This window comes from Saimiri boliviensis, chromosome 7 (genome assembly GCF_048565385.1).
Source record: "Saimiri boliviensis isolate mSaiBol1 chromosome 7, mSaiBol1.pri, whole genome shotgun sequence".
Lineage (NCBI taxonomy): Eukaryota > Metazoa > Chordata > Mammalia > Primates > Cebidae > Saimiri > Saimiri boliviensis.
Window position 1 is genome coordinate 89149397 of NC_133455.1, and position 27990 is coordinate 89177386.

At 37.8% G+C, this 27990-nt stretch overlaps 1 protein-coding gene across 7 annotated transcripts in view; it reads left to right on the forward strand.

Annotated features, from left to right (window-relative positions):
• Positions 1-27982, forward strand: part of BMAL2 (basic helix-loop-helix ARNT like 2) — an 84619-nt gene extending 56637 nt beyond the window's left edge. For 5 of the 7 annotated variants that reach the window (XM_039472021.2, XM_074402957.1, XM_074402959.1 and 2 more), the window contains 9 exons: positions 479-622; positions 12215-12455; positions 12902-13008; positions 13169-13319; positions 14243-14301; positions 15056-15164; positions 19326-19404; positions 21238-21346; positions 23528-27982. In XM_039472021.2, the coding sequence (XP_039327955.1) occupies positions 479-622; positions 12215-12455; positions 12902-13008; positions 13169-13319; positions 14243-14301; positions 15056-15164; positions 19326-19404; positions 21238-21346; positions 23528-23664 (1136 nt within the window). In that variant the 3' untranslated portion in view covers positions 23665-27982. The remainder of the gene's footprint in view (positions 1-478; positions 623-12214; positions 12456-12901; positions 13009-13168; positions 13320-14242; positions 14302-15055; positions 15165-19325; positions 19405-21237; positions 21347-23527) is intronic. The other 2 variants (XM_074402961.1, XM_074402962.1) reach the window with 1 other exon arrangement.
• The last annotated feature ends 8 nt before the right edge of the window (positions 27983-27990 follow it).

The following is a 27990-nucleotide window of genomic DNA, read 5'->3' on the forward strand; positions in this document are numbered from 1 at the left end:
ACAATTATTCTATTCTTTATATAGATTACATCTTTTCTGCATGAAAGACTTGTATAATTGTGTTTGGGAAGCGTAAGCATTTTTTTTCTTCTCTGAAAATGCCTAGTACCAAATAATTGTGTGAAATATAAAACAACGATGTACTGTGCCATTGATTCCTGTAATAGTTGAGGGTTTTTTTTTCATTTTTAATTTAATTTTTATTTCATTTTACTTAAATTAACTTTGTTCTTCCCTGCTTGGGGAAAAAGAAAGATAAATTGCAAATGTCTGTAAGTTATCAAAATGTGATTGCTTGTCAAATAACATTTTTTGGGTTTGTTTCACTTCAGGGTTTACTGTATAATCATGCCATTACTTTAAAAAATGATTTCCTTTCTCAGTAATAGATAATCTGAAAATGTTAGGAATATAAATTTCAAAATTATTTGTCCATATTCTTTTCCACCTATTCTCTCGCCCTCTTCTGCTACAAAAGCTGGTTTGCAAGTTCACAGTAATTTCCACACTGGAAGGACACGTGTGTATTCTGGCTCAAGACGGTCTTTTTTCTGTCGGATAAAGAGTTGTAAAATCTCTGTCAAAGAAGAGCATGAATGCTTACCCAACTCAAAGAAGAAAGGTATCATTTTGAAATGTCAAGTGATGTAAAGCATACATAGATATAAAATTAATGTCCTAAATATTTTCTGTACAGAAAAAAAATAAAATGTATGATCAAGGGAAATATTTGAATCCAAAAGTACCTTTAAAATAAGATTTTTTAAAACCAAAATTACTTAGATTGGTTCACTGTATCTTTTACATTTATCAGGTAATTACATATTTTCTTTGTTGTCCAAGATTTTAATGGCTTATTGAAATTGTAGTTTGGGCTGTATCAAATGGAAAAAAAATGACAAGAGATGGAAATGAAACTTTTGCTATGAAACTTCATTATTACTTTTTAAAATACAAAAGTTAGATTTAAAAAAAATCTTCATAGTACAAGAGCCTGATTTTACTAATTTTGGTGAAAGTTTCTTAAAATGTTCCAGGTGTTATTTTAATTTTTTATTAGATGGTGATTCTTTGGTAAATACCTCATTTGCTTTCTTACAATCCTTTGCTAGATTTTTCTTGCAGATGTTTACTTTTTGAGTTGATCAAATAGTCATCTATTTAACTTAATTGGGAAATTTCAGGGACTACAAAATATCTCATGACTTTTTTGCCTAAGAGCATATTAAGCTATTAGATATGCAATTCCATAGGCAAATTTCAACATGGGATTTGCTTTCCTATTCTTTAAAAGGATGTTTATATGAAGCTGCAAAATCCAATTTATTTACAAGTTTTGGTCAGAATCTTTATTGACAAACACCTAAAATGATCATTGCTAATACCCATTTGCTAAACACCCTGTGCCAGATACTCTAAGTGTTTTAATCCTTTTGGAAACACTGTTCTTTTTTTAAAATTTCCATATTTATTTTAGATACAGGGACTACACGTGCAGGTTTGTTGCATGGGTATATTGCACTAAGGTAGCGAGCGTAGTACCCAGTAGGTAGTTTTTCAATCCACACTCCCTTCCCTCCCTTCCCGCTGTAATAGCCACAGTGTCTGTTGTTCCCACGTTTATGTCCTTATGTGCTCAATGTTTAGCTCCTACTTATAAGAGAGAACATGTGGTATTTGATTTCTGTTCTTGCATTAATTTGCTTAGGATTATGGCCTCCAGCTCTATCCATGTTGCTGCAAAGGACATGATTTCATTCTTTTTCATAACTGCAAAGTATTCCATGTTGTATATGTACCTCACTTTCTTTATCTAATCCACCATGGATGGGGACCTAGGCGGATTTCATGTATTTGCTCTTGTGAACAGTGCTGCAGTGAACATACAGTCCCTATGTCTTTTTGGTAGAATGATCTGTTTTCCTTTGAGTGTATACCCAGTAATGAGACTCCTGAGTCAAATGGTAGCTCTGTTTTAAGTTCTTTGACAAACTCCCAAACTGCTTTCCACAGTGTCTGAACTAATTTACATTGCCACTGGAAATGTAAATTAAGCAGAAAATACTTTTCTTTTCTTTCTTTCTTTCTTTCTTTTTTTTTTTTTTTTTTTTTTTGACATGGAGTTTTGCTCTTGTTTCCCAGGCTGGAGTGCATTGGTGTGATCTTGGCTCACTGCAACCTATGACTGTCAGGTTCAAGTGATTCTTTTGCCTCAGCCTCCCAAGTTGCTGGGATTACAGGTACCTGCCACCAGGCCCAGCTAATTTTTGTATTTTTAGTAGAGATGGGGTTTCACCCTATTGCCCAGGCTGGTCTCGAACTCCTGATCTCAGGTGATCCACCCGCCTCAGCCTCCTGAAGTGCTGGGATTACAGGTGTGAGCCACCATACCCGGCCCAGAAAATACTTTTCTTATCTCTGTTTTAGGATCAAAGATGAATGACTTGGAGAGATTCAGTAACTTGCAGAAAGTCAAATAGGTAAAATTCACAATCAGTCATAAACCCCCTACTCTGTTACACTGTAAAGAAACAAAAATGAAAATGAACCAGCAGTCCTCAGGGGCATCTGTTTAAGGACCATCAGTTTCTTCCATCTTGCTGGTGGCTCTGAGTGGCGGAGAGCTGTCTAATGTCAAATATGAAGCTTCCTGGGCTTGAAGTCACAGCTGAACTGGAGGTAAAGAGGCTGTGGAATCCAACCAGTGGGGATCAAATTTTAGCTCTACCACAAGCTAGCTGTGTTATCATAAGCAAGTTTCTTAATCCCTCTGAGCTTCAGTTTCCATATCTGTAACATGAGAATATTCAAAAGACTGTGGTTTAGCTGCAGCAGGTAAATGAGTAGATTCTAGAGCCAAACTGTCTAGATTTAAATCCTAATTCTGCTATGTGACTTAAGATAAATTTCTGAATCCTTTGGGGCCTTACTCCCCTCGATTCTAAAATGGGAATAATAGGACTCCACTCAGGGTTGTTATCAGGATTAAATGAGTTAATATACATCATGTGCTTAGCCTGGTTCCCGGCATAGTGACAGCCAATATTAGGAGCTCTTAAAAACACTGTTGGAAATAGTCCACCTAAACTCCCAGGACAGCGTAGAGCAGATGGCAGGTGCCATTATTGTCACTGCCCCAGAGTGCCTGTTCTCTCTGCCTTCCTTCCCACATCAGTCATCTTGGTATTACCATAGGGACCAGCTAGGACGTGGCCATGTAATGTGAAAATAGTCTCTAATGGCAGGAATATTCCTTCTGTGTGGGTGGTCTGAGGAGTCATACTGTAGCATGTTTTACTCTTAGGCTTTAACCAGAGGTGAACCAACACCATGTTGGTTCACCTCTAGGGTTCACCTCTAATTAATCTGTCCATAAGTGTCCAATCATGTGTAAATCACCAAATCTACACAGAAATCTGTATGAGCGAAAAACATGACAGCCCGTGCAACCACTGTAAGGTGGCTGAAATCTGTCATGTTTGTTCCAAGTTATAAATTGATTAGAGGCTAGAGTGGTCAAATTTTGTTAAGTGTTTTAAAGATTACCAGATTGAATTGTCTTTTCTTCTGGGAGATTTTCCACATGGACTGACTTAGTATATTAGTCATGTTTGTGTTGGTGTCTGATTGGTGCCCATTGTAACCCTCTACTTCTGTGAAACCTGATTTTGCCGTCTGCTCCCTACCCCATCATCTTGCTCTTTTCTGCTAAAGCTTGCACCTCTACAGGCTTGATTTTCAGCCTCTGCATTTTCTCACCTCTTCCCTAATCTAATTCTTCCTGCCACTTTTCCCGATTTCATTCTCTCTTCTGACATAAGTAAACTTACCCAGCCTTCTCAAACCAGTATCCACATGCAAACGATTTATATTCTTGAACTTGAAAATAAATCTATCCAGGCTAAGCTTCTACTCAGAAACCTGTTGGCAAAACCTCATTCTCCTGTGGCCTGATCCTCCAACGAAATCCACTGTCACCATTTGAACTCCTCCCTGATATTCAGGAGAATTTAGGTGCACTGGAGAAATACATTTTAAGTTACACCTTTAGACCAATGGTTCCCAGGCTTTAGCCTGCACTGGAATCACCTGGAAGGATTTTTAAAACACAGAATCAGTTTGAGGTGGGGGTCCAAGAATGTGCATTTCTAGGAAATTCCCAGGTGTGACTGGTGCTGCTAATCCAGAGAGCCTACTTTCACAGCCACTGCTTTAGACTCTTTTCTCAAGATTCTCAAGGGTGTGAGAAATGGAAAGTAGGGATGCCCTGGACAGCAGTGCTCAATCCTGGGGCTCAAGCTTCCTCCCCGACTTGTATTTTCTTATATCTCCTATCACAGTCTTATTTCTAAAAGAATCCCTGCACATTGGCTGTGCTGAGGGGAAAATGACTGGGATAAACCCGAGATCATTGTCTGACAACAGATGTTAATAAATGAACAGTTCATTGAGTGCCTACTGTGTGCCAGGTACTATACCAAATGCAGAGGACACACTGGGGAACAGGCAGAGAAGTACTGCTCTGGTGCACCTTATGTGAGACAGCCCTTACATAATAGAGACAGCCAAGAAATGTGTAAACTAATAAGTAGGTAGTGTACAGTGTGACGTGAGTGACATCTTTGCTGAATTAATAGTAGTTTTTGAATACTGGAGGATTATTTACTCAGTTTTTTGGTGCTATTCACTCTGTAACAATTACAGACACAACACACTTGTTCAGTGGTGCAGTCATAGCTCACAGCCTCAAACTCCTGGGCTCAAATGATCTTCCTACCCTAGCCTCCCATGTAGCTGAGACTATATAGATATGCATCATCACTCATCCCTCTAAGTTTAAAAATTTTTGTAGAGATAGGGTCCTGCTATGTGGCTCTGGCTGGTCTCAAATCCCTGGCCTCAAGTGTTTCTCCCACTTTAGCCTCCCAGAAGGCTAAGATTACAGGCATGAGCCACTGTGCCTGACTGCAACACACAAATCTGTCCGCAGACCCTGGACATTAAAGCTCAGGCATCCCCTGTTTCCAGGAAACCATCCCTGATTCCCTCACCACTCTGATGGCTTGAGTCCCAGGTACCCACATTTAGTAATCCTGAGCTGCTCTCATATTTGCTGCCCTTCCACACTGTATTGAAATTGCTTAATATTTTTAATACTTGCCTCTCACACTAGAATGAGAGCTGCATTTCTGTCTGTTGTTTCTGGCCCACAGTAGACATTCTATAAACACTTCCTGAAGGTATAAGTGATGATCCTCTTGTCCTTTGTTCCTGGTGACTGACCACATAACCACTCTCAGATCCACAGGAACAGTTATGAATTCAGTGAATGAATATACATTATCGTCTTTCTGTTTTACCTAAGGCAGCATTTTCAACATATTTTTTAGATTTTATCTCAAGAAGTTTTTAGCAAATGGTATGGACTGAATTGTGTCCCCAGAATTCATATGTGAAGTCTTAACCCCTGACGTGATGGTATTTAGAGACTGGGCCTTTGGGAGATAATGAGGTTTCAATGAGGTCATGAGGATGGGGCCCTCATGATGGGATTAGTATTCTTGTATAGAGAGGTGGCAGAGAGCTTTTTGTCTCTCTGCATGAATGCAGTGAGCAAGGGATGGCCATGTCAGCACACAGCAAGTTGGTGGATGTCTGCAAGCCAGAAAGAGAGCTCTCACCAGAACCCAGCCCTGCTGACACCTCCATCTCAGACCTCCAGCCTCCAGAACTGAAAGAAAAGAAGTTCCTGTTGTTGAAGCTGCCAACCCTGCTATATCGCTGTGGCAGCTCAACCTCAGATAGCAGACAATTTGGATCATTTTCTATACCGTGATTCTCATGAGAAAGAAATCTGAAAAGGCTCTGTCCTGAGACCAAAGGAATCTGAGCCTTGCTGAAAAAAAATTTATGTTAATTAAATTGGCATTTTAAAATTTGACTTCAAATATGGAACTAGAAGTCACAAAGCGGTCACAGGACTCTACCTTGTCCGGGCTTCTCCTCCTAGAAGTCACAAAGCGGTCACAGGACTCTACCTTATCTGGGCTTCTCCTAGAAGTCACAAAGTGGTCACAGGACTCTACCTTGTCCGGGCTTCTCCTCCTAGAAGTCACAAAGCGGTCACAGGACTCTACCTTGTCTGGGCTTCTCCTCCTTTCTGTTGCCTTGGATTTGTCCTCTCATTTTTTTGTGGAATTCTAGGACAACACATGACTGAATATATACATTCTTGGAGGATTTTTCCTAGATATGGGAGCTCAGGTCAGTCACTGATGATAATCTTGGATGCGTAATAATCTGTGGTCTCTTAACCGTTTGCATAGATACGAGAAGGAAAGTAAGATGTTCTCTGTGAAACTGTATAGCCCTGCTATAGTATTTTGAAGTGGTCTTGTAAATATCCAAGTTTTAAACAAAAATGTATGTGTATAGTCATAGGTTTAAAAAAAAAAAGCAAACAACCAAGCAGCATTCTTGAGAATGTACTAATCAAATTTTAGTCCTTCCATGGGGTTCCTAAAAGGATTTTTTATTGCAAGTTTTGGAGATTTATAGAAGAGGTAGGAATGATTTCTTTCCTTTGAAATTAATGATCATCTTATGGAGAAAATATAGATATTTCAAGAATACCTGGCAAATGGTCAATTAGAATTAATTCGTAGTTGAATTCTGTGAGGAACTAAACAAACAAATACATTTTTGAGTTGGTCTGGTGTTCGGGTTCTCCCACTAGACTCTGCCTCCCAACAGCCATGCTGTAGGACAGACGTTAGGACCGAGTAGCAAGGGCCTGGGCTTTGAATTCGGTTGGGTTTTAGTGTCAGGTCTGCTGCTTAACAATTGTGCGACCTTAGGCAACTTTCTCTTAATATATGGAAAAACTGTTTTTCCCCAAAATTCGTATGTTGAAGGTCTAGGCCTCAGTGTGACTGTATTCGTAGTTAGAGGCTTTAAAGATGTAATTAAGGGTAAATAAAGTTATAAGGGTAGACTCCTAATCCAGTATGATTGATGTCCTCATAAGAAGACGAGAGACACCACTGATGTTCATCCACGCAGAGAAAAGGCTATGTGGGAACCCAGTGGAAAGTTGGCCATCTGCCATGTAAAGCCAAGCAAAGAGACCTCAGGAGACACCAACCCTGCCAACACTTGGATATTGGACTTCTAGCCTCTAGAACTGTGAGAAAATACATTTCTGTTGTTTAAGCCACCCAGTCTAGAATTTTGTTGTGACAGCCTGAGCAGACTAATACAGTGGGTAATAACAGCATCTCCTAAGAGTATGGTTAGGATTACCTGTGGCTCATGCAGTGCTTGGCTCCTAGGAAGCACTCAATGAATGGTAGCTATTTGCAGCTCAGAAAGAAGAAAAAATGAGAGAGAGAAAAGAGTGAGTGAATAATTATTAAGATTCTACTATATGCCAAGCATGCTGCATAATTATCCAACTTAATCCCCCTAACAGTTCTGTGCAGAGCACCCCTGTCTTGCAGAGGAGAAAACTGCACTTTTGAAAGATTGTGTAAATTTTCTAAAGTCACATAGAGAGTGACAGAGTTAGGAATCTGGCTTTAAAAATCTGTATTCTTTCCACTCTGCCATGCTGTCTACCAGAGTAGCATCCTAGATGCCGGAAGGTTTTTGCAGAGGTTCTGGATGATTTTCGCAGCAGAGACAGTGAGGGAGTGGGCTTCTGCTGCAGGAATGTGTTCCTGCCCACACAAGGATGTTCACTCCCGCGCCCGGCTGGACCACACAGATGCCTGCACTCAGAGGCAAATATCTTTTCAAAGAGGAGTTTTCAATCTGCTCAAGCCCTGGAACCAAGTATTCACTTAACACACCAGAGTTCTATACCAAAGGCACAGGCCTCAGCAATGGTAAGGGAATGTGTCAGCACTCAGCGTGGCCCTTCCTTGCAGGGCCTGGTTTGAGAACTGCCAGTAGATGGCTGGGCCAGGATAAGGTAACTGCAGAATGTAAACCCTGATTCCCACCTGAATGACCTTCATGAGGGTCATTTTGTCTTCTGCTTTTACTAACGAGAGTGTTGAGTAAAATTATATTTTGCATATGTTTGCTTTGAAAGTACTCTTTCCAATAGTAATTAACCAGTGGAATTCGCTGTGGTTTTTTGTTTGTTTGTTTGTTTGTTTTTGAGATGGAGTTTCATTCTTGTTGTCCAGGCTGGAGTGTAACGGCACGATCTCGGCTCACCACAACCTCGGCCTGCCAAGTTCAGGCGATTTTCCTGCCTCAGCCTCCTGAGTAGCCGGGATTACAGGCGTGTACCACCACACTTGGCTAATTTTTTGTATTTTTAGTAGAGATGGGGTTTCTCCAGGTTGGTTAGGCTGGTCTCAAACCCTCAACTTTAGGTGATCCACCTGCCTTAGCCTCCCAAAGTGCTGGGATTATAGGCATGAGCCTCTATGCCTGGCCGGACGTCACTGTGTTTTAAGACCCCTCACTATTAACAATGAAAGCCTGTGGTTGGTAAAGGTATTTTTCTTCCCTTTTACCATGACATGTCAGTTACATTTAAACTTAAAGGAAGACTAGCCAGCAGCCCTTTTTATACTAATTGGTAGTTGAATTTAAGATTTATGGAAAGGCCGGCCATTTCTCAAGGTTTCTCAAGATGAGTTACTAAAGTTTATTTCTGATTTTGCCTTAAGTTTGAGATTTTCCATAATAAAATATTTTTTTAAATAAACATTGATGTTTTAAAAAATTATTTATATCCTGAATCAAACTTTAATGTCATGGACTCAAACTTTGAAAAAGCTTCTAAGGTAGAGAGACAATTACTCAAGTATCTGAACTTGTGAAATAGCAGGCTGATGAAGGGTGGATGACTGCTACCAAATCTCTTAGGTGTTTCTTAAATTTATCTTCGTAAGATAATTGTACATGAGGAAGAAGTACAATAGTACACCCAGAATCCACTTGTTTCTTGTGCATGTGTGGCAGATGCCATCTTTCACTGCCCCATGGGTCATCCCCCAGCACCCACCACTGCAGACAGGGTGTGCCACTGGCTTCTGGAGTCCAGTGGTGGGACTCTGCCTGACCTCTTCCTTAGATCGTTGGAGCCAGTTCTGCCTGTGGCTCCAGGAACTTACAGGTTTCAGATACTTTATTAGTTTCCTTCTCTTCCCTGTCTCACTTCCCAGTTCCTGCCAGTGTTTCCTGGGACCACCCATCAAATACACTTATTATATTTGAATTCTTGTTTTGGATCTGCTTCCTCAAGGATTCAAATGAAGACAGCAGGATACCTAGTTGAGAGACCCAGCCTTCAACGTGTTGAGGAAAAATTTCATAAAGGATTTTGGAAGGATGTCCTGTAAATTAAGGCAGTGTTGGGGTAACACAGGCTTTTTCTCCCTCCCTTCATCCCCACACACTTTTGAGAAATCATGGAGTAGATGACACTTGAACCTAGCCTGTGGAGCTGGTGTAAGTAAATAGTTTGGCAAGGATCAGACCTCATGACTCCAATATTTAGATAAAGATCTAAAGAATGTTTGGGATAAGAGTTTTTAATCCATTTCCCACTTGCCCTGAGAATACTACTCTGGCAGCAAGCTGCACTTTTTCTTTTCTAAACAGGAAATGGATTGAATGGAATTTCTTAAAAAACACTTTAGATCATTGATCAAATGAATTGCAGTTGATAGAATTACATAATTCCAACTAGAAATTTGCTAACTGAATAAATGTTCACAGTGAGAATTGAGGGACAGTTTGATTTGGAAATACGGATAGTAACCTGTTGTAAGAGAGAAATAAATGTAACAGGCTAGCTTCTGTGTGATGAGATTCCATAAATAAAAAATATAGACTTTCTTAAGTCTGCATTTTCAGTGGAGTGGAATATTTTTAGTCAGTATCATTTGTAAGTTTGCCGAAATGCCGAACCTGATGTATAAGCCCTTTTATTTTTAACTACCCTCTAGTTTTGTTAATATGAATGAAAACTTTTATGCATAGTTAGTCAATTTTAACTCATTTGCTGTATCTGGGTTGTTAGGAGGAGGTAGAGCCTAGGATGACCCCCAGATTTCTCTTTGAACTGCCTGGGTTGGTTGTGGCACCAGTAAACAGGGTCGGGAATAATAGGTGATAAAGACTGGATTTGAGGTTGGAAGAGAGAAGGAGTTTTGTAATTTAGGGTGTCTGTGGCCTGGGAAGGGAGTGGTGTTTGCTAGGTGTTGGATACCAGGCTTTATGGATGTCTTACAACCTGCCCTCTGTTCCTGCTGTACTCTCCAGCCTTCCCCACTGCAGCCCGTGCTTCAGCCGCATCTGACCACTCTCCGTTTTCATTGCTTATTCCCTCTGGCTGGAACACCTTTGTACCTCTCCCCTTCTGTCACCCAGGCAACTCCTATTTGAACATCTTTGGTGACAGAGCACTCACTATGAGCAAATTGTGTGGCATTAGTGGTGTAGAAAGTAGACTGTAGAACCAGTCTGAGTTTCAACCCCAGCTCCACCCTGTACCTGCTGTGACATTGCCATTAACTCAATTTCCTAAGACAATGGAGTTACCAGAACATCCCATAGAACAATTAAGATTAAATGAGTTATAAGTTTAAAACACTTAAAATAGACTGTGACACAGAAAGTGTTCTCTAAATCTTTTCTATTATTGTTAGCTACTATCTTATATGACAGTTCATGTCATCTTCTATTTATAAAACAATTTAATGTATTTTTTTTTTGAATTGGAGTTTCCCTCTTTTTGTCCAGGCTGGAGTGCAAATGGCACGATCTCTGCTCACTGCAGCCTCTGTCTCCTTGGAGTCTCCTGCCTGAGCCCCCCAAGTAGCTGAGATTACAGGCACCTGCCACCATGCCCAGCTAATTTTTGTATTTTAGCAGAGATGGGGTTTCATCATGTTGGTCAGGCTGGTCTCGAACTCCTGACTTCGGGTGATCCACCTACCTTGGCCTCCCAAAATGCTGGGATTACATGCATGAGCCACTGTGCCAAGCCTTAAAGGATTTGTTGTAGTGGCAGTTTTACCAAACAGTGCCAATTTAAAACATTGATTGTTCTAATCTTTTCTAAATCTTACTATAAAAACAGCTGTTTCAAATAATTTTTATCAGGCTTTTCACCTACTTTTTAACCTTTAAATCACTTTTGTGGCATGCTGTAATCTGTATCCTACTCATCTTTTATGCCAGTGTTGGATTCATTTTTTGCTTAAGCATTATATTGGAGTATATAGATTATTTTCAATTTTTTATTCTGGTGGACATGCTTGACAATCTTCTTAGTTAATTGCTTGGGATTTTCCTAAAAAGTAAAGTTTATTTTATTTTTATACCTTCCATTATAAATTTCTCCAAGTGTTCTTTAAGATGTTTCTATAATTGGCTGGGCACGGTGGCTCACGCCTGTAATCCCGGCACTTTGGGAGGCCGAGGTGGGTGGATCACGAGGTCAAGAGATCGAGACCATCCTGGTCAACATGGTGAAACCCTGTCTCTACTAAAAATACAAAAAATTAGCTGGGCATGGTGGCACGTGCCTGTAATCCCAACTACTCAGGAGGCTGAGGCAGGAGAATTGCCTGAACCCAGGAGTCGGAGGTTGCGGTGAGCCGAGATCACGCCATTGCTCTCCAGCCTGGGTAACAAGAGCGAAACTCCGCCTCAAAAAAAAAAAAAGATGTTTCTATAATCTATAATAACCTTATATAATTATTTACCATATAAGCTCTAACATAAGAAATTTAAGAATATATGCATAATGAATTAAATGTCTTTTTGTAGTTTTGAATCTAAGTTATAATATATTACAATATATCAAAAAACTTAAGCTGAAAACAGTATTACAACGGGGCATGAGGTTTAATGTTTTTCTGACAGAAGTAAATTACTGTAATTTTAAAATTGATTCAGAAATGTGTTAAGTCGTAAACATAGTTAATCCTAAAATAATGCAACCTGTTCGCTTTTTCATGTAGTATGTACAGTTTAGTTCCTGGGAAAAATAACCTATTAATAATAAAGTCATAAAATAAACAAAATTGATGATATCTTTTCAATGGAATACCATTCCCCTTTCATATTTTAGCATATTTAAAGAGTATTTTATAGCACAATTGTAACTATTATAGATGTCCATGTAAGAAATTTAATGATTTGTTTATAATGATCCAAATGTCCTTTTTAAAAATCTTTAAATTAGAGCATAGGAAATTCTATACTGTCCACTGCACTGGTTACTTGAGAAGCTGGCCTCCAAATATTGTTGGAATGGAAGAAGAAAGGAACAGTAAGAAAGACAACAGTAATTTTACCTGCCTTGTAGCCATTGGAAGATTACCGCCATATATTGTTCCACAGAACAGTGGAGAGATTAATGTGAAACCAACTGAATTTATAACCCGGTTTGCAATGAATGGAAAATTTGTCTATGTAGATCAAAGGTAAACATTTATATGTTATAATGATTAGATTTCAATGGGATATTTGAAGCTATTAAGGACATGTCTTAGTAGCACTGCTAGAGGGGTGTGTGTGTGTGTGTGTGTGTGTGTGTGTGTGTGTGTGTATGGACATGTCAGCAAATTTGTTTAAGCTAACATGTAAACTTGGAAGAGTGTCTCCTAGCCAGTTGGTGCAGAAACTGGGCATGGTCTGTGGCCCCGATTTTACTGGCAAAAGCTGGTAAGAGCGCAGCCTGGATCGGGTGGAGGCCTCATGCCTGGGTGTCTGTTCTGTGTTGCAGCTCTGGTCTGGGTCTAGGGCAGCCAAGGGGAGCTCAGTGCATGGGTCCTCATGCACTTACTCTCCTGGCCACATGTGGGCCTACAGTATTCTGGAAGGAAGTACACTCACCACTTCTGAAGTTTATTTTCAATTTTAAAACCAGGGCAACAGCAATTTTAGGATATCTGCCTCAGGAACTTTTGGGAACTTCTTGTTATGAATATTTTCATCAAGATGACCATAGTAATTTGACTGACAAGCACAAAGCAGGTAGGTATGCATCAAGTGGAATACATTTTGGGGAATTTAAAATGACAGCTTTCACTCTTAATTTCCCATTCCTGTGAAATTTGAAATTTTAATGAATCCTCACAACATTGATTTTTATAGTGGTAGACTGTTATGCTGATAATTATCTTTTCTCGTTAAGTTCTACAGAGTAAGGAGAAGGTACTTACAGATTCCTACAAATTCAGAGCAAAAGATGGCTCTTTTGTAACTTTAAAAAGCCAATGGTTTAGTTTCACAAATCCTTGGACAAAAGAACTGGAATATATCGTATCTGTCAACACTTTAGTTTTGTAAGTAATTTTTTATGTTAAGACCTTTATATTAATTTCAAATGAGTATCTTTCCTTTTCTCCTCTCATCTTGCTGAATCATTAAAACCGTATGATCCTCTGGCCTTTTATTATAACTTGATATTTATCTTTCAAGTAATTCATTTACTATTCATTGACATTAGTTCTCAGAATTAAGCTGAAAATTTTTTTTTTGTTAATATATTCCTCCTTGATATAATATGCGAGGGTAAAGGCATTCATTCAAACATTTTCTTCCTACCCTCCATGGTCATTAGGTAAACAATGTGGATATGGACTTCTACTGTGTACTGTTGTAAGAAATTGTTTTGTCCTCCCCATCACTGTTACCTGCACATCTTGTAAGCCTGGCGTGCCGCACATGTCTGGGTAGGCAGGCCCAGGATGGGAGAGAGCAGAAATCCAGCCCAGGTGTTGCTTAGCAAGCCCTGTTCTATAGCTGTGTTAGTCTGAAGGGAGAGCCAAGTTTTCCCGATTGTATAGTAGGCTAGGATGGCCCTGTTCTAAGTCTTACTTTTTTTCTGTAAGTTTCTCTTTGAAGTTGCTGTAAGGTTTCCTTGAACTAGTTGTTTTCTTATCTGCAATACTGAGTGAAAAATAATTTAAAAAAAAAACCAAAAAGTTTAATACCTCCAGTATTTCCTGTCACCCATCCCAGTAATCTTTGCCTACTTTTTATTACTATGTGAACTGAGAGTTTGTTACTGTGAGAACATGTATTTTATAGGGGGATGGGGCATTTGGCAAATGCCATGATACTTAGCACATTGAGATCTTAACAATATGTGTATATAAAACATAAATGAGCCACAAATTGACAAATTAAACAAGCTTAGTGTAGCTGCCATAACAGTTTCCTTCACCTTAGAAAATTAAATTACCTATGGTGTTTTTAATTCTAGGGGGCATAGTGAGCCTGGAGAAGCGTCATTTTTGCCTTGTAGCTCTCAATCATCAGAAGGTAAGTTTAGTTTCAGATGATGAAAGACTTATTACTGAGATATATTGTTAAGACTACTATCTTTTTCTGTCCTGGAGAGGGGAAAATTTGAAGGTGAAATTAAAAGGCGTTCTACAGATTGGGTTATAGGAATCCCAGCTTTGGTTTAGAAAAGACTAAATTCAATAGGAAACAGATATCCCATTTAAACTCCCAGAGGTACCACCATATCCCCCTTGAAATTTCCACAGTACTTTGCTTATGTTTCTGTTATAATCTTGCACTGTACTGCAATTAGTTGTTCATTCAACTTGCTTTCCAGTAGACTGAATTCTTTAAGAGCAGGAATGATGTTTTATCCATTATTCAGCCCTAGCAGCTAACATTGTTCCTTGTCAATTGTGACACTCTTAGACAAATTAATGAGAAGTATTAGGGGGAGCTTTTGCTTATCTGTGTTAGTTTTTCACCACAGGAATATATTAATGTATTATTTATAAAAATAAAAGTCTTCAGAAACATTGAAGTAGTATTGCTGTGGCTTTAGTGTGGAGATTAAAGTTGACTTCTGGGTTAGAAGTCATGATTGTGCCCTCAGTGACTTCCCACACATTTGATTCAAAGAGCATTATGAATTACATATGTAACACAAGGATGAATGTTTTCTAACATTTTTGGATGCAGCTAGTCTGTTACTTTTAAGGAGAAAAGTGTGAAATTATTTGAATTGAAAGAAAAAGTCCTCAATTGAATTTTTCCTTTTACTGTTACTTAGAGTCCTCTAAACAATCTTGTATGAGTGTACCTGGACTGTCTACTGGAACAGTACTTGGTGCTGGTAGTATTGGAACAGATATTGCAAATGAAATTCTGGATTTACAGAGGTAATGTTTTATTGCTGAAAATATTTTCAAAAGTAAAAATATCATATTTATAAAACCAATATACAAAAATCAGTAGTCTTCCTATATACAAATGATAGCCAGTTTAATATAATGGAAAATATTATCATCTTCACAGTACCAACAAAAAAAGATAGAAATTTTACAAGAAATAATCATACTAACATAAAAAAAAAAAAACCTTTAGGCTGGGCACAATGGCTCATATCTGTAATCCCAGCACTTTGGAAGGCCAAGGTTGACGAATCATAAGGTCAGGAGATTGAGACCATCCTGGCCAACATGGAATGGTGAAACTCTGTCTCTACTAAAAATACAAAAATAAGCTGGGTGCAGTGGCATGTGCCTGTAATCCCAGCTATTCAGGAGGCTGAGGCAGGAGAATCACTTGAACTAGAGAGTTGGAGGTTGCAGTGAGCCAAGATCACACCACTGCACTCCAGCTTGGTGACAGAGCAACACTTCATCTAAAAAAAAAAAGAAAAAACCTTTAAAATTCACAAAGGTACATAAAAGCCAACTCAAATAACTTCAGATATAAGCTGTTTTTCAACAGGAAGACGGAATTGTAAGAATGTAGAAGAAATCATAGGGGCTTCAGAAAACAAGGGGACTCAGTTGAGAGGAATTGAGTTGGTGAGCAGTCAAGGTTCTTAACTAGCGTAAAGTCAGGTAGTAGAGGGACTTAAATAACAGATTTCTGCCCAGGGAACTAATGTGAAGGAAGCCACAATGCAGAAGATTAATAGTTAAAGTAAAAGGGGATTAATAGTAAAAGATTAATAGTAAGAGGGGAGAGGTAGTTTCTATCAGGCTAAGTGAACAGGTAGTGATTTTAAAACATGAACAAGGGTGACATCAGATGCCAGTTAGATGGCAGAATAGGACTTCCAGAGTGAAGAAAGCCCACAGGACTTATGGGACACTGTCAGGAAAACCAATGTACACGTTGTGGGTGTCCCAGAAGGACAGAGAAAGTTAGAGGCAAGGAGCTTATTTTAATAAAAGGAAAATCCACAAATTCAGAAAAGGGAATGTTCATTGAACCCAGGGGTTCCAGTTTCATGAAGCCCAAAGAACCCCAAATAGATTAAATATAAAGAGATTTTACCAAGACACATTATAATCAACTTCTCAAAAGTCAGAAGGAAAGGATTTTGAAAGCATCAGAAAGAAACCTCAGCAGTCCAGGAGAGAATGGGATGATGTATTCAAAGTGCTGCAACTAAAGAGCAAACAAACAAAACAAAAATCTCTGCCAAGCAAGAATACTACACGTGGCAAGGCTGTCTTTCAGAAATGAAAGGTACATGTGGCAAGGCTGTCTTTCAGAAATGAAAGGTAGATAAGGACTTTTCCAGACAGACAAAAGTTGTGGAAGTTCATCATCATGAGATGTGCCTTACAAGAATGCGAAAGGGAATTCTTCACATTAAACTGAAAGGGTGCTAACAAACAAATGAAAAGTGTAAAACTTTCTGTAAAGGTAAGAATACATTCAAATTCAGAATACTCTAATACTGTAATGATAGTACATAAATCACTTTGAATTCTTATAAAAACGTTAAAAGACAAAAGTATTTAATTATAGCTACAATAATTTGTTAATGAATATATGACATGGAAAAGATAAATTGTGACATCAGTAACATAAAATGTGGAGAGAAAGTGTGGAGTTCTTATGTGCAGCTGAAGTTAAATTATCACCTTAAAATGTCCTGTTATAATGATAAGGTATTTTATGTAGACCTCCTAATAACTACAAATAAGTTCTTTTTCACAAAAGAAAAAGAAAAAGGAATCAAAGCATACCACTACAAAAAAATCATCAAATCACAAAGGAAGACAGTAAGAAGAATAGAACAAAGGAACTACAAAACAGACAGAGAACAGTGAACAATATGGCCTAGTAGGCACTTTACTATCAGAAATTACATATGAATGGATTAAATTATTCAATCAAAGACAGACTGGCTGAATGGATGTAAAAAACAAGATCCAACTGTATGCTGCCAACCAGTGACTCAATTTAGTTTTAAGGACACACATAGGTGAAGGGTTGGAAAGTGAAGGGATGGAAAAAGATATTCCATGACCAAGACAGAGTAGGGGTGACCATACTTACGTTAGACAAAATAGATGTTAAGTCAAAAGCTAAGCTGGGCATGTTGGTGCACACCTATAGCACCAACCACTTGGATGGCTGACAGGAGGATCACTTGAGCCCAGTGCAAGGCTGTAGTGCACTATTATCATGTCTGCGAATGGCCACTGCACTCCAGCATGGGCAACATAGCAAGACCCCGTCTTTAAAAAAAACACAAACACACAAACCCTGCAAAACTGTCATGATTCAAAGAAGCTCATTATGTAATGATAAAGGGGTCAATTCAAGAGGATATAACAATTGAAAATGTATATGCACTCAACATTGGAACACCTAAATGTATAAAGCAAATATTAACCAAATTGAAGGGACACGTATACAGCAATACAATATTAGTAGGGGACCTCAAAACCTCAGTTTCAGCAATGTATAGAGCATTCAAACAACATCAATATGGAAACGGTGGACTTGAACGACACTAAAGACATGAACACTTCATCCAATGGCAGCAGAATACACGTTCTTTTCAAGTGCACATGGAACATTCTCCAGGATAGGTCATATATTTGACCACAAAACAAGTCTTAAACAATTTAAGAACATGTAAATCATACCAAGTACCTTTTCTGGCCACAGTGTTATGAAACTGGAAGTCAATAACAAGAGGAAAACTGGAAAAGTCACAAATATGTGGAATTTAAACCACACATACCTGAATAACCAATGAGTCAAAGAAAAAAATCAAAGGGGAAATTTAAAAACTTGAGACAAATAAAAATGGAAACACAACATATTAAAACATATGGAATGCAGTAAAAAGCAATTCTAAGAGGGACGTTTATAGCAGTAAATATGTTTGTTAAGAAAAAAAAACCCTAGCTTTACGCCTCCAGAACTAGGAGAACAAACTAAATCCAAAGTCAACAGAGGGAAGGAAATTATCAGAGCAGAAACGGATTAAATCAAGATTAAAAAAAAACAATAGAAATGACTGACGAAACTGAGATGGGTTTTTGAAAAGATAAAATTGATAAACCATTAGCTAGACTAAGAAAAAAAGAAGTCTCAAATTATAAACAGTGATAACATGAGTGAACCCACAGGACATTATGCTAAGTGAAATAAGCCACACAGAGTGAAGTGTACTGCATCACCTCTTATGTGCAGAATGTCAGGGGGAAAAAAAGCTGACTAAATAAAAATAGAGTAGGTAGGTGTTCACCAGAGGCAGGGAGGGCATGGGAATGGGAAGAAGTAAATCAAAAGGTACAAATTTGCCATTAGGTATAATGAATAAGTCTACCAATGGAATGTGCCGCATGAGAACTAACTATAGTTAATAATGTTATACACTGAAGATTTGTTAGGAGAGTAGGTTTTAGGTGCTGTCAACGTACACATACACACAGATAACTGTGGGGGGTGATGGATATGTAAATTTATTTAACTGCAGCAATCATTTTACTATGTATATGTACATTAAACCATTGTATTTTACACCTCAATGTCAACTGCCTTCTTGGGAACACATAAAGACTTAAGATTGTGCGTATACCATTTTGTTCTTTATGTATGTGTTTCATTGATTTTTACCTGAGAATGACCTATTATAGTAAAAATATGGCACATTTTCCACTTTAAAAAGGTTCCAAAATGTTAGCAAATCTTCCCTTACTCTCATTTCTGCCATTTAGTATCTTGAGGAGGAGCTGATTTTTGACACCAGCGCCTGTTTGAAACTGTGCTTTGTTATTCTACTATTTTACCACATGCTGTTTTGACAGGTGATACAATTTACTCAAGAGTTTTTACCTCAGAGCTTTATTTTTCTATTTACTATGGAGTGTTTTTCAGCATTCCAGAGTCACAAATAAGTCTGGCACCTAGTAAGTCAATCTAAATGTGAAAACTGCTATGATACTTGGTTTGAATTTCCTCAGTATATTTTTATCAGTAGATTATTATGTATTTAGAGGAGAAAATTTCCTTCTAAAATATGTAAAAATAAAAAATGTTTTCTGTATCACTTTTTAAAGGTTACAGTCTTCTTCATCCCTTGATGATTCAAGTCCAACAGATTTAATGAAAGCTACTCATACCATAAACTGCAGGAATGTAAGTATACTTGCAAAATGAGAATATTCATGAAATAAATGAACAATAAAATTTGTTCCTTGTTAATTATTTCTTTTAAGAAAAGAAGACATTCTGTCACAAAAAAAAGAAAATGAACTCATTTTGGCCACTCAGTGATGTTTATGTGACTTTGTTAAATAGTAGTTAAGAGTGAAGTTGTTGGAAGCCCATTATCTGAGTCCAAGTTATGACACTTACTGGGACGTAACCTTGGGCTTGTTACTTAAACTTTCTGTGCCTCAATTTTCTCATTCACAAAGTAGAAATAATAATATCACTGATCTCCTAGAGGAGTGTGAGAATTAAGTGCTTAAATACACAAACAAAAACTCTTAGAACAGTGCTGAGCACACAGTAAGTGCTCAATAAATGGTAGCTCTTATTATTGTTATTAAATAGGTTCCAATTCAGTAGATTAAATGTACACCTTGAGCTTTGAAAAACAGGTTAAAAAAATAGAAGCCACAAAATAAATACATATATTACTTAATTCACTTGAACAGATACTAGCTATTTAAATGCATTATTGTATATACAAAAATTACTAAACTTAGTGCTACAGAAGACTAAAATACAATATAATTCTAATTTAGCACAGACAACAAAAAGCTCTAAAGCAGGTATGTAAATCAAGCAGTGTAAGACTACAGGAGAAAAGAGAAATTTTATCTGACTAGGACAAACAGAAACTTGAAAATACAAATATCAGAGCCAGGCATGGTGGCTTGTGCCTATAATCCCAGCTACTCAAGAGGCTGAGACAGGATGATCACTTGAGGCCAGGAGTTCAAGACCAGCCTGGGCAACATAGTGAGACCTCCTTTCTAAAAAAGATTTTTTTGAAAAACTAGCCAATCGTGGTGGTACATGCCTGTAATCCCAGGTACTCCAAAGGCTGAGGCAAGAGGATCACTTGAGCCCAGAAGTTTGAGGCTGGAGTGAGCTATGATCACACCACTGCACTAGCCTGAGCAGCAGACTGCAACTGTGTAAAGAAAAAAGAAAAGAAAAAAAAATATATATATATATACATATATATATATAATGTCATTTTACACAAATATCATTTCTTCTACTTTATTATTCATTTATTCCTACAGTTAGCACATGTTTATTGGGTATCCATTTTGTGCAAGGTAGTATGTGAGAAACAGATTTAGGTCGTAGTAAAAATGTCTAAGTAGTATACGTTATGTAGGCATTCTATAGATAAAAGTATATCAACTGAATAAGACAATATAGGCAAATGATTTCCTATTTTATGAGCTACATGGATTATTAGATTGTTTGGCCTGCAACTGTATAACAGTATAAGAACTTTTCAGTAACAGCATTTGGTTTAATGTTTCCCACTCCAAAGAAGTATTTCTCATAGTAGTTTTATATAAAGTATAGTTTTGCCATCATTTTATAAAAACAGAAATAACTTTGACCCCAAGCATTTGTGGTCATGGACTTCTTCATCCAAAACTTTTCCTTACATATGTACCTTCAGTTATGGCTCTTAACAATGCAGGCTTTGGAGTCAGGTAGACTTGAGTTAGAATCATGGCTTCAACACCTTGGGCAAGATATTATCCTCTTCAGGCTTCAGATTCATGATCTGTAATACAGCTGCCTCCCGATATCTGAGAAATGAGATGAGACAATGCAGGTGGAGAGCTTGGCACATGGTACTTGGGAAAAGCAAGCTTCCATATTGACGGTGGTAGTTGTGGCACTGACAGCAGGCCCGTGTCTGATAACTGCAAAAAGGTATTTATCTTATTCTAGTAGGAACCTCACTGTTTATTACTCTGGCTGTCTTTTCAGATGTCAAATAAGGAGTTGTTTCCACCAAGTCCTTCTGAAATGGGAGAGCTAGAGGCTACCAGGCCAAACCAGAGTACTGTTGCTATCCACAGCCATGAGCCACTTCTCAGTGAGTTTTCTTTGGGAACTGCTGAACATTTTGTTTATCAAAACTGCCTTCTTAATCATGTTTTTGGGCACAGAAATTTTCTAGAGAAGCAGATAGTTTTAAAACTAAGATTTTTCTCAGTTGAGCACAATGGCTCACACCTATAATCCCAGCACTTTGGGAGGCCAAGGCAGGCGGATTGCTTGAGGCCAAAAGTTCAAACCAGCCTGGCACACATAGCAGCAACACATCTCTACAAAAAAAAAAAAAAAAAATTGTTTTAGTTAGCTAGGCATGGTGGCTCATGCATATAAAACTAGCGACTCAGGAGGCTGAGGCAGGAGGATTGCTTGAGCCTAGGAGTCAAGGCTGCAGTGAGCTGTAATTACAACACTCCAGCCTGAGTGACAGAGTAAGACCCTGTCTCAAAAAGAATAAGTAAATAAATAAATATTTTTTTCATTCAAAATTCTAAATAATAATTATACTGGATCTTAAAATGGATGCTACTTAATGGTCCTGTCATTAAGAATTCAGTTATCAATGGAATCAGCTATGAGTATTGGTAAATATACAATTTAAATAAAACCAGGGTATTTCTATCTAGGAAAAAAAGGTGTATTCTCAAGAATGACCAAGAATTCATAAAGGATACAAGACATAAAATGTTTAAGATGTAATCATTCATTTTAACAATGTTTATGCAAAGTTCAGATCAAGTAAATTGAGTGACATGGTATTTTAGTCTGTTTTGTGTTTCCATAACAGAATACCACAGATAGGGTAATTTGTAATAAACAGAAGTTATTTGGCTCACAGTTCTTGGTACTGGGAAGTCTAAGAGCATAGTGCAGGCATCTTGTGAGGACCTTCATGCTTCATCTTACCATGATAGAAGGCAGAAGGGCAAGAGAGGGTGAGAGCAAGAAAGCAAGACATGGCCAAACTCACTTTTTATTTTTTTTTTTTTCCGAGACGGAGTTTCGCTCTTGCTACCCAGGCTGGAGTGCAATGGCGTGATCTCGGCTCACCACAACCTCCGCCTCCTGGGTTCAGGCAATTCTCCTGCCTCAGCCTCCTGAGTAGCTGGGATTACAGGCACGCGCCACCATGCCCAGCTAATTTTTGTATTTTTAGTAGAGACGGGGTTTCACCATGTTGACCAGGATGGTCTCGATCTCTCGACCTCGTGATCCACCCGCCTCGGCCTCCCAAAGTGCTGGGATTACAGGCTTGAGCCACCACACCCGGCCAAACTCACTTTTATAACAATCCCACTCTTGCGATAACTAACCCACTCCCATGATAATGACAGTTCATTTATGAGGATATCCAAGTTCCTTCAAGTCCTCATGACCTAATTATCTCGTATCAGGCCTCAATTCTCAACACTATTGCATTGGGATTAAGTTTCCAACACATGAATTTGAGTGGACAAATACAAACCATTGTATATAGTTTCATATCTTCCATGACTGACATTGCTCTGCTAAAGCATACACTAAAGACAAGCAATGGACTTGAAGGAACTTCGATATCCACTTTAAACACACATAGAGCAATATATGTATTATCTGAAGTTCCATTGTACTTTGACACATATATAAAACCTTTGGTTAATCTTTATCTGCATTTTAACCGTTAATTTCTAAAACCTCTTATCTCTAAATTAATTCTCATCTCCATGGTTCCTACTTATTTCTTTTTTCAATAAAAATTTGATTTCTATCCCTTTTGTAAGAAAATTTCAAATTTTTAGAAGATGCTTTTTGTCCCTGGCTTCTCATTTTAGTATTAAACACATAGTGTTTTTTTAACAAGCAGATTAAATTCTCTCTTTCCAAGGTTTACACACACACACATACACTCAACCCCGAGCTCCCTTCCAAGTCTCTGAGAATCTATACGCTGTAGCAGTGTAATTTCCTGTTAGAAAACTCAAAGATAGCTGACTTCTTTGTAGCAGGTGAATTAGGTGCAATTTGTCTGACAGAAGATTGTTATAAAAGTAGATAACCCATTTAAAAATATATCAGCCTTCTGCAGCTTAAGATATATACTTTGCCTTCAAGAATACATTGTATGATATTCTAGTCTTGCTTTGCCATTTTTTATGACAATCATTCTTTAACCTCTAAATGTGTGAAATGTATGACTTTACTGATTACCTTTACTTACACAGGCCTGTATTTTAATTCATAGGTGATGGTGCACAGTTGGATTTTGATGCCCTATGTGACAATGATGACACAGCCATGGCTGCATTTATGAATTACTTAGAAGCAGAAGGGGGCCTGGGAGACCCTGGGGACTTCAGTGACATCCAGTGGACCCTCTAGCATTTGATTTTTGATTCCAAAAATGAGAAACATTTTAAAGCATTTCATTTATGAAAAACTTTCTGAACTATTCCTCAGTACTGTATTGATATTATTTGTATCTTTTATTAATGATCTACCAGTTTTTATAGATTTGCATCTTACTGTCACAGGGATGTGAGGAAAAATGTTTTCCTCCCAAGAGAACCAGAGTCTATTATAGACTCCTTTATTCAGTGAAATGGCTTATAAGCCACTAATTGCCATATTTTTGCTAAAACATTTCTAACCAAGAATACTACTTACATATTGTTTTGGCTTTGTTTTATTTTTGATGCAGTTTTTTTGAGTCAAGGTAATGTAATATATTGATATTTTTTCTTTGTGTCTAAGATTCATTTATAATAGTGGGTTTGTATGATTTGGAATATTTTCCATTCCTTGTGAATTTCCTTAATTGAGGATAGGGCTTAAACACTTTAAGAAAACAGTGAGTACTTGAACATTTAAAGGGACAGTGCAATTTATAGTCGTAATCACATTAAATACTGTATTTGGTCTTTGGAGACTTAGGCAAGCACAGAGCCGGGATATTTATGCTCACTTGAGCACTTTAAGGTGAATTAAAAGTGAGATGATTTTTTTACCTAAAACTCAGAAAAAGTCAGAAGAGTTTCAGCTTTACTTATGGAAAAGGAAGGCTCTTGGGCCCTAGATCTTGGGGATTAACCTTTGCATGTAAGATTTAATAGGCCAAATGCCTGTAATCCCAGCATTTTGGGAGTTGGAGGCAGGCAGATCACTTGAGGTCAGGAGTTCAAGACCAGCCTGGCCAATATGGTGAAACCCTGTCTCTGCTAAAAATACAAAAAAAAAAAAAAAAAAAAAAATTACCCAGGCATGGTGGCACACACCTGTAGTCCCAGCTACTTGGGAGGCTGAGGTGAGAGGATCACTGGAACCTGGCAACAGAGGTTGCAGTGAGCCTTACCACTGCACTCCAGTCTGGGCAACAGAGTGAGACTTTGTTTCAAAAAAAGATTTTTACTTTTAATGTAACCACTGAAGATTTCCATTATAGATAGAATAGGTTTTTGACATTGAAAACATACTTAAGGATAGATTCGTCCTAAAGGAAAAAAATAGATCTGGGCAGGTTAAATGTCTTGTGTAAAGTTACACATTAAATTCGTAGAGTTTTAAATGTTTATTGTATATAAACCAGTTTCTTTACACACATTTGAGAAAACATTGATCTCACTGGTTAAATGATTAACTAACTGACCTGGGAACTAGTTGTAGCTTTCTTTGTAATAGGCAATTACAGTTATTGCCTGTAACCAAAAATAATTAAACAAATGACAAGTACATTTTTTAAATTATAAGACAATGAGAAATAAGTTTAAACCCAATTTTCTAATTATAATTTAAAATTTATAGAGCATTTTTAACAGTAATTAATCCAGAGGTGGCTTAAATTGAGTATAAGAATTAAGATTATTTAAAATACTGCATGTCTACCTTCTCGGGGATTGTACTTTATAATACTTTCTGCTTCGGTAGTACTTCATAGCTTACCAAGTGTGCTCCCATATATTATTTTTTGTGCCTCACAAATGAAAGTCAGATAGGCTGGGAACTAATGGGACAGCCCTCAGCCTTCAATGTGGGGTTCAAATCCAGTTTTCTGTAGTTCTATATGGTGCTACATCTTTCCAACAAATTTCCCTCAGAGCCCCTCACCAAAACAAAGTATTATTTTGACCCTGCATGCTATTTCTTTAGCTGTAGGTGATAGATTAGAACTTCTGTCAGACATATTAATGACAAACATATCAATAGACAATAACCGCAAGTAAATGTTTCCTTCAAGTGTAAAATGTTGAGGGGCTGTGTGGGCAAGGATGTATTAGCATATGGTGTCCCAGCAATGTTGGAGGGTCAGCACCATTCCTTGTCTGACACTTGAGGACCTGAGAGACATCAGGTTTAAAATAAGCCAAAGAAATCCTACAAGATGGGGAGAATTGGTGTGCAGCAGCCTAAGCATTATAGTTAAGTCTAAGGAAGTATGAAAGATCCCATGTGTTCTCCAACCTGGGCAGAGGGGCCTGCGTACCAATATCACTTTTTAGGGGACTGAACCATTGCAGATTGGACTTGGCTTCCAAAGAATCTGCCTAAACCAGGGGTGGCAGGATAGGCCATCATGGCTGGATGGCCTCAAAAGAAGGGGGCAGACCCTCGTGATGCCAGGATTTGAAATGCAGAGTTTCTAGAGGCAGACCAGTGCTGCCTCACACAGTAGCAGTTTATTCTCTTTGCAAGAGGAGACTGTTCGCTTCCATAGATCAGGTGGGCAGATAGTTGAATCAGCCAGTTGAGTCCTCTGTGCATGGTTTGATCCTTTACTGATTTACTCTAATATTTTTCTGTAGATCCTTTCATCCTGGACTCAGAATCTAATCCATGCATTGTATGATACCATGGCTCTCCCACGTTCAGAGTTTCCTTCAAAATGTTTTAGTTTTCTTCAACTAAATTTGATTTTTGCTGTTGGAAGTGACATACTTTTATGGTATACACTATGTTACTTTTTTCTTCTACAAATCAATTTTTTGAATTTTGGTGAGAAATAATATATCTACAAATTGCATGAAAGTATCATGAAAACAGCACTCTAGATTTTTTTTTTAACTCTAAGAATTGCCACTACATTAATGTAGTGGAGTGGAAGAGTGCCTAGAATCAGAAAACCCTGTTGAGGCTGAATTTAGCTATGTGACCTCAAGCAAGCCATTTAAACTCTCTGTGCCTCAGCTTCCTCATTTTTAAAAGAAGGTTTGATCTCTGTGTTTACTTGTAGCTCTGATTCTGGGATTCTGATCCACAGGACTTGGGCATTAGCATGGAACCTAGAACTGTGCTGTCCAGTGTGGTAGCCACTAGCCACATGTGGCTACTGAGCACTTGCAGTGTGGCTACTACAAAGTGAGGTGCTGTCAATGTAAGATACATACCAGATTTTGAAGACTAGTATTACCAAAAGAACATAAAATATCACATTAATAATTTTATATTAATTACATGTTCAAATGATATTTTGGATATACTGAATTAAATAAAACATTAAAATTCTACTTGTATCTTTTTACTTTTTTAATGTGGCTAGAAGAAAACTTAAAATTACACATGTGGCTCAGATTATATTTCTGTTGGACAGCGCTGCTCTAGAACATTATATTAAGTAGTAATTGAAGTAGACCAAAGTTTATACTATAAGGATATTTTTCTTTAAATACCGTGTTTAAAGAACAATTATTTATTGATCCTTGAATCTGTAAGATCATATAACTATGAGTCTCTATCCATGTTACTAAATTTAAACTTTTGAAAATAATAAACTTTAAAATATCAGATATTTTATTACAGGATGATACTTGGAATCAAATGAAATGAGTTATATGGTCATCATTATATTTGGAAATCTATTGTGAAACAGAAAGACAAACAGGAAAGTACAGAATAGAGACTTTTAGTAAATAAATGGAATTAAAAGGGAAGTGTTTATTTACAGTGTCCCAACAGGAAAGGATGTCTTTGTCATCATAGTCTTTGAGGGATCTCTGTAAAATGTGGGGCGCAGGTACAAGAAGTAGCCGATATTTAGTTACCAGACCATGTTTAGTAGTGTCCAGTTTCAGATCATGCTGCCAAGAGGTATTTGCCCATCAGGTAGGTCATCGCTGGGCTCTGGAATGGGAGACTCATACTTGCCCAGCACAGTGTTATGGGCAGAGAGGCTGACATCTAGGATTAGCTAGAAGCCATAAAGAAAAACTGCTAAGTGGCCACTAGGTGCCACTTTTCCATTTTTAGAATGTTTTGTTTTCATTAGCAGATCATTTTTTTCCAAGCTCCATGGGACCTATGAGAGGCATTTGTGATTTTTGTGCCTACGGTAAGTCTGCCTGTCTGATGTGAGTTGTTTTATGAGAAATGCTTTCCAAGGGAGGTCTAGGAAGATCCTGACACGTAAGAACTTTGGCATAGGGAGCTTTCCAGATACAGTGCCAGTAAAAACTGACCTGGAAAGAAAACCTGTCCAGCACAGAATATGCTTTCTGAACTCACTTGAGAATGTATGGTGTACGTCACTTCTCGTATATTCTTGAGTTTAGATTTGTCTTTTATACTTTTAGCTCTTTTCCATTTCATTTGCGCTTGCCTGTATATCGGTATTTTTAAAATAATGTGGTAAATAAGAGTGAAATTATATTTTATAATTACTCATTTGTAGTTTTTTTTTTTAAATTTAATAAATTTCCTCCAAACATTGTGCCCTTA